At 36.4% G+C, this 6,946-nt stretch overlaps 1 protein-coding gene across 1 annotated transcript in view; it reads right to left on the bottom strand.

Annotated features, from left to right (window-relative positions):
* The window catches only part of LOC107745611 (serine/threonine-protein kinase N2-like), a gene marked incomplete at its 3' end in the record, with an annotated part of 18,884 nt that extends 12,484 nt beyond the window's left edge, over positions 1–6,400 (bottom strand). Inside the window, exon 1 of the mRNA XM_016559513.1 lies at positions 5,993–6,400. Coding sequence (XP_016414999.1) covers positions 5,993–6,013 — 21 coding nt within the window. The remainder of the gene's footprint in view (positions 1–5,992) is intronic.
* Between the last annotated feature and the right edge of the window lie 546 nt (positions 6,401–6,946).

The following is a 6,946-nucleotide window of genomic DNA, read 5'->3' as shown; positions in this document are numbered from 1 at the left end:
CTTGTCTTTCTGTCCCCAACTGTAAGACCTCTTGAAATTATAATTAAGACATTTCTTATACCATTTAACATATTTAAAACTTTTTCTGGCCTTAAGTTTGATACAACTCACTTTAGGAGTTTTTAAGGACCCGTGGGAGATCTCCATTTAAGATAGCCCGTCGGGCAGAGTGGTGAAACATTTTGGTAGCCCGACTGAAAAACACAATAGCCCCGGGACGTCGGGCTAGCGATTTTGCGAGCCCTGCAAAGACTTCACTGCAGTTTCCAGCTGAATTAACACTAGAGGCACTAAAACACCAACAACTGTAATTCCTTTTCACACTTCTGTGATTACAAGGCCAGATTATAGATTAATAAAGCCTTTTTTAGTGTGGTTTCTTGCACAATACTATGTTTTGACCTCAAGACACTTCTACAGTTGTGAATGATTAGTAAACGAATAAATTTTAATGTTTGCATCACATAACCAGATCCTTATGTGTAGCTTTTTTGATGTAGTAGACTTGCTCAGTAGCTCACCTGGTAGAGCATTGCATTTCCGTGAAACAGAGTCATAACACTTGACAATAGAGCACAAGGTCTCTCGCAGAAGCAAGCTGAAATGGTATTTTTAATTGCTAATTTTAAATGCCTTTTTATCATGTTTGCTTTTGTTCAAACTATTGGTTAGGCTCAGGGTAGGGTTTAGTGTAAGTTATTTCCAAACACGATAAAGCATTAACCTTTTAGTATTTAACTTTTTAAACTGCACATTTAATTTTCAAACTGCTGGGATGCGTACAAGAAAATCTAAATAAGAGGAAATCTCTGAAACTGGTGTTCCTCAGTGCGGTCAAAGTTGCTTCAAAGAAATGCACTACTGGACAACAGTGAAGCAAACAGAGAGAAAGACTGAAACTGATACTGCAGATTCACTCTCTTCCCTTGACATTCTGAGTTCCCATCTGCGAGAAAACCAATGACATTGTATAACCAATCTTTCTTTTAAAGGGTCATGAAACCCCAGACTACTTTTTCTGAGATTTTAGCAGAGGTGTTTGTGTTGCACATTATAGAAGACAATGTTAGCATCCGGTAATTTTAACTGTTTGAGAAAACTGGTTAATTTTAAGCTTTCGGGTTTAAAATGTACATCGTGTTGACGTCACAATTTGTGACGTGGCAAAGGACTATAGTACATTGATGACGCGTCGGTGTCTATTAAATTATTCATGAGACTGCGTGTTCTTATCCTATGAGAAGACGCTTCGCTTAATTATTCACAACAGCATGTGTTGATTTGCTATGACAGACGCTTCAGACTGTGAGACTGCGTTCATAACTGAGAGAAACGTTCATGAATCAAAGGAGAGCGTTTGTTTTTGCTTTGTAATAAGAGTTCAGCACAAACGCGATTCATTCACTTAGTGAGTGTAAGCGTTTTTACAGCTCCGTGACACAAGCCGTCAAAATGCTTATATAAATGCAGCAGAATAAGCCTAAAAATTTATCAGAGGTGCAACAGCGTGTTCATATATATGTTTTCGATGCAGAGTGCAAATGGCTGTGCATTTATTTGTGTTTTTAACTCCATGGGAGTAAAATGAAACTGTCTGAGCCCGAAGCTGTTTGTGTTGTCTTTCTCCCCTCTTCCCCCTCCGCTCCGCACCATGCCCACTTTTTTAGCATTTTTTAAAACTGTAGTGAGAACTAACCAGTGCTGAAACAGGGGGTTTCATGACCCTTTAATGCCTCTATTATATTTTGTAGAGCACTTTGAGTGGCATTTAATGTATGAAAAGTACTATTCAAATAAATGTTTATTATTATTATTAAAACTACAATGCATCAAGTTTCCCAGACCATTTCAGTTTGTCACTAGTTTCAGTATTTCTTCTTGTTTAATGATTCATCTATGATTTAAACTGCATTATAAAAAAAGGCTTTAGAGTTTGATTCATGACTCAAGTCTGATCTATTGACTATTTTGCATCACATGCTCAGGTTAATACTGCTTATAATGCAGATTAATATTGCTGTATATTACTATTATTGTTATATTAGTGCATATAATTGGAAATTATTACATATAAACAATGAACTATTAAAAAGAGAATAAGAAAATACTAAAAACCAACCTTTAATTTTTTTAAATAAAATATTTGTAATATTTTTAAAATATTTATAATATTTCATGAACTAGTATTGCTATATCCCTATAGTTCTAGCGTCCATGTGTTTAGATTTAATTTTGCAAGTTAAAAACAGTTAAAAATGAGTAGGGAGAGGACTTCCAACCATAGACTGTATAAAAACATGGACGTAGTGTCTGTGACGTCACCCGTAGGGTTCCGAAGTGCGTTCCGTCGCCATCTTGGCAGCGCGTCACCGTGCTTCACTCCCGGATAATCGAAAATGGGCAAAGAGGCGGGAGCAGGTTGCTGAAGCCACGCCCACCTAGCTCGACGGTGGTGACAGCAGCTGCAATCCACCTGTCACTCAAGTGGCCACGCCCTTAATTATGCAGAACTTTAAGGCTTAATATAATTTAAACTGATGAGTTATAAAAAAATTCACCCCCCCTCACAGTTGTCATGAAGGGCAAAATTAGCTATATAGACCAAAATCATTTTTTGAACCAGGCTGTAAACATGTTTTTTTCTGCTGTTTAGTTGGGCATTTTAACATGGGGAGTCTATGGGATTGACTCCCTTTTGCAGCCAGCCTCTAGCGGCCAGTTGATGAATTACAGTTTAAGTCACTTCCTTGTTGGCTTCACGAGAGAGAGCGGGAGGTTGCCGCTCGGTTCCAACATGTGAAGCCCTCCATTGAACTATGCTGGGCCTCCATGACATCGGTGACTGGCCAGTTCTCTGAGACTCCACCCACTGAAAAGAGTCATGAATGAGCTCAGAGCCAATGAGGGTTTGAGCATCATCCTGTGAGTTTTATCTCGGAGTTCATCCTATTATGGTTTTACCATGACCCCCAGGACCCACGCCAGTGAAAAGACTTTCCTCTAACCCACTACCTTATCTGTTCCATTACCTTTAGTACCTCTGCAGCACTCACAGCAAACACATAATCCAATAGACCTTGTGATCTGGCACAGATCACTCAGGAAACGTCTTGCACAGGGTTCTTTATAGAACTAGATTAAATGGGAATATATGTCAGGTGACCTTCCAAGTAAAAATTAAGATTAACAGAAAGAGATTTTCCACCTTAATGCCACATTTAAAAACAAACTAATAATAATGACTTAAAAATCTGATTTATCATTATACATGTTTCCTGTTTGACTGGGAGGTTCTTGACAGGTCTGTGGCTAATTGATGGATGGGGTGTACGCTTGTGTAGCAACTAGCAGTAAAATTTCTAATTTTAATAGCATTAAATTTTATCATTTTATAGAGCACAATGGATTGAAACTAGTGCTGGGCGATATAGCTAAAAAAATGTATCAACGATATAATGTTTCATATCGTTCGGTATCGATAATTATTGACATTTTTTATAACCTTTTTTAAAACAGAGCAATATAATCTCGTGGGCAAGACTAACAAAACATTAAAATACAACAACGTCACTTACATCATCACCGCATCTCGTGCTCCACTGATGACGCTCCCTGACGCACTCCTAACATTTGATTGTACTATTTTTGCATTCAAATGCAAATGTTTATTTTAAATTCGACTAATATTCCTTTTTTTATTCACAATTTTTTTAATATTTATATTTATATACAATATTTATATTTTTTTATTCTATTCCCTGACGCACTCCTAACATTTGATTGTACTATTTTTGCATTCAAATGCAAATGTTTATTTTAAATTCTTTTATTCACAATCTCCTCATCACAGGCAGGCACAGCACTCAATTCAGCATGTGTTCATGTTTGTGTGTGCTGTCTGCGTCACTCAGAGCAAGTGCCTATATCGTGCACTATATCGAACATTTTTAATATCGTTATCGAAGAAGGTGTACCGTCGATAAATATCGATACCGTTTTATCGCCCAGGCCTAATTGAAACCAAAACCAAAAATGTTACAAAACAATGAGACATGCATCTGAAATGTTTAACATAGTTCAATCGGTAGAAAAGGGACACATTTTTGCAGTTGCTTCAAACAATGATATAAACATCATTCAATGTAAATTTTGATAATCGTAATTAATAATCGCAATTACAATTTCATGGGAATAATCGACAATTACGATTTTTGTCATAATCCTGCAGCCCAAGTGCACAGCTTGTTTTCTGTTGTTCTCAATCAATAAAACGTTATAAATATATTTTTTAAATGTATTAAAGAAAAGAAAAGAAAAGGCACCATTCATAGTAACAAGACAGGAAGAAAACCAAAACTTGCAGTGGAATTCCTTTGCAACGAAACATGCCCTCAACTTCAGCAAACAAACTGAAATATTTTGTGGACTGCTTATGCCAGTGTGTTTGACATCGATCATTTAAAACTAATCTTTAAAGAAAATAAAAATTTGCTTATCCTTACATCCTCTTCCCTTAGCTACACAAAGACTGTGGTATTTCTGAGCTATTGCCTCTATCTCCTTCAGTAACACATTTGGCTCCAGATAAGGGCCAGAGGATACCTGTCCAACACTCCAGCCAAAACCAACCTGCCGGAGTCCCTCTGAACATTCAAACGAAGAGTATCAGTTACATTGCTGGGTTTCAGTTGTGCCTCACAGCAATTATGTGGGGAGGAGACACAACCCAAACACAGCAATCAAACTACTCCCTCTCAAAGCAACAGAATGACACGAGTTTAGAAATAATCCTGTTCACAAAGGCCTGATTCACAACCATTTACACTTTCAACACTACTTACTATACTTCTTTACTACTTTGTATTGTTTTCACTTGAATCATTTTGTTTGAATCATTGTGTCTCCTTAGAATGACAGTTGTGACAGTACAATGCCTAGGCTATGTCACACAACTAAATAAATAAACAAAGGTTTTAACTAGTTAAAAAGCTAGTTTACTAATTTACAAAGTTAGTCAAATATAACATTATATTGGAAGAAACATGACTTTTAAGAAATAAAGATAGGACATTTTGTTGCATTACCAATGATGTAAAGACCATCAAATTATGCAACAGCTGGACTAAAACCCTTACATAAGGCAAAATATCCATTTACATGACCTTCAATTTGCAAAAAGCCAGTTTATACTTATCTAAATTATTAATTAATAAAGTCAAAACTTGCATATTGCCTTTGACGTCAGTTGTTTGTAAAGTTTACTGTATTTTCTTTGTATAACTTGCAATATAATTTTAAACGGAATGTTTTTAGAAACGTGTTTCATAAAAAGCAGGCAAACAAACACTGACATTGCCTCATACAGTATTCAGCAGTGATTCAGGGAGTTGCCAGGGTGGAATCGTTCAGGATATGTTACTAATAATAGATTTTACTCCAGATTTTCCCTCAGGAAACGAAAAAGAGGTTCTGCTCCACAGTTTCTCCATTTATTTCGTGTGCACAAATACACTGCTGTTTAGTCAAACGTTTTTAATCATTTAATATTTCCTTCATGAAAACAGCTCTCATGGGTTTTGAGAAAACGAAAGGACATATTAGTGCATTTTACAAAAAGGAAACGCATTTTACTTTCAAATAGTAAACGTATTGTAAATATGCCGTTGAAGAAACAATAACATTTAAGGTCTCACGAGTTGTAAAAAGAGATTATGCGAATAAGGACAAAGAGGTACAAAACATTGAGTAACTGCTGTTCTGAATGCCACTGGAGTTATGCATGTATGCTGGGATTGAAGCAACAGTTGGTCGGTGTCAATATTTATAGGCCACATTTAACCCTCAGATACAGTTAAAAGTCACTATCTAATGCTTAAGAAGAGTGTTGAAATTTGAAAGTAGTGATCAGATTAAAACAAAGGTAATGCTATCAAAGTGGGTTAGTAAATAAAAGCGCGCGGTTAGCAAATAAAAGAGAAAATAATTCTCTCACCTGCACGGGATCGGCCGCCATCTTGCCTCTCAATAACTTCAAATCAAACTCAAGGGAGCAAAAAGGAGGAATGTCAGAGAGAAGTTAAACCTCTCCACTTCTCTCCGAGTTAGCTCGTATTTCTTCCTGAAGCTGAAGAAAACACATCGGATCCACGACTTGGGCTAACGTTATTCCATAGCGCAGCCGGTAAACTTCCCAATTCCCACGACGCTGCCCAAATATCCTTGTTTGATATATAAACAGCAATTGTATAAAAGCTTTAAAAGTTTCAAGAAACCAGTGCAATAGTTTTCCGTGACAGATCCACGTACGGGGACGTGGAAATGCGAATGTTTTGAATGCGTGTATTGTTGAACACGCTCCGCTCCTCTGCTCTGCTCTGCTCTCCCAGCTGGAGTCAAATCCTACACTTCCAGTCATGTGATCAGAAACTCGATGCAAGCATTTTCCCATGAGTGTCCATGCACGCTGCCAAATATAGAGTTTAAATCATTCTTGTATATTTACTAGAGCCTCGTATCAGATTACAATAGCGCTTTAATGTTTGACAATTACAGAAACACAGCAGAGAGTATTTCCTCTGCATTTCTGGAATTCGATTTTTACACAAGACTAGCTGGTGCTCAGAGTTTTCTGTAGGCTTCAACCTGTCAAAAATGTGGAAATAGATGTAGATTGTTTATTTATGACATTTATACAGGGATTTATGTAAAGTACAAGGTATACCTTGTGCTTAATAATAATACATAATAATACAATATATTGTTACATAGGCTATTATTAAAATATAATATAATAGGCCTATATAATATGATATAATATGATTACGGTCATGATATTATTATTAATTATAAATAAGCCTATATATTAGCACATCTTCAAGTGAATTGGTATTATTTATTACCCTATTTTTTAAATGTCTTTTTTAAAACACACACACACACACACACA

Source organism: Sinocyclocheilus rhinocerous, unplaced genomic scaffold (assembly GCF_001515625.1).
Source record: "Sinocyclocheilus rhinocerous isolate Xijiao unplaced genomic scaffold, SAMN03320098_v1.1 scaffold918, whole genome shotgun sequence".
NCBI classification, from domain to species: domain Eukaryota; kingdom Metazoa; phylum Chordata; class Actinopteri; order Cypriniformes; family Cyprinidae; genus Sinocyclocheilus; species Sinocyclocheilus rhinocerous.
This window is presented reverse-complemented; position numbering and strand designations above follow the sequence as displayed.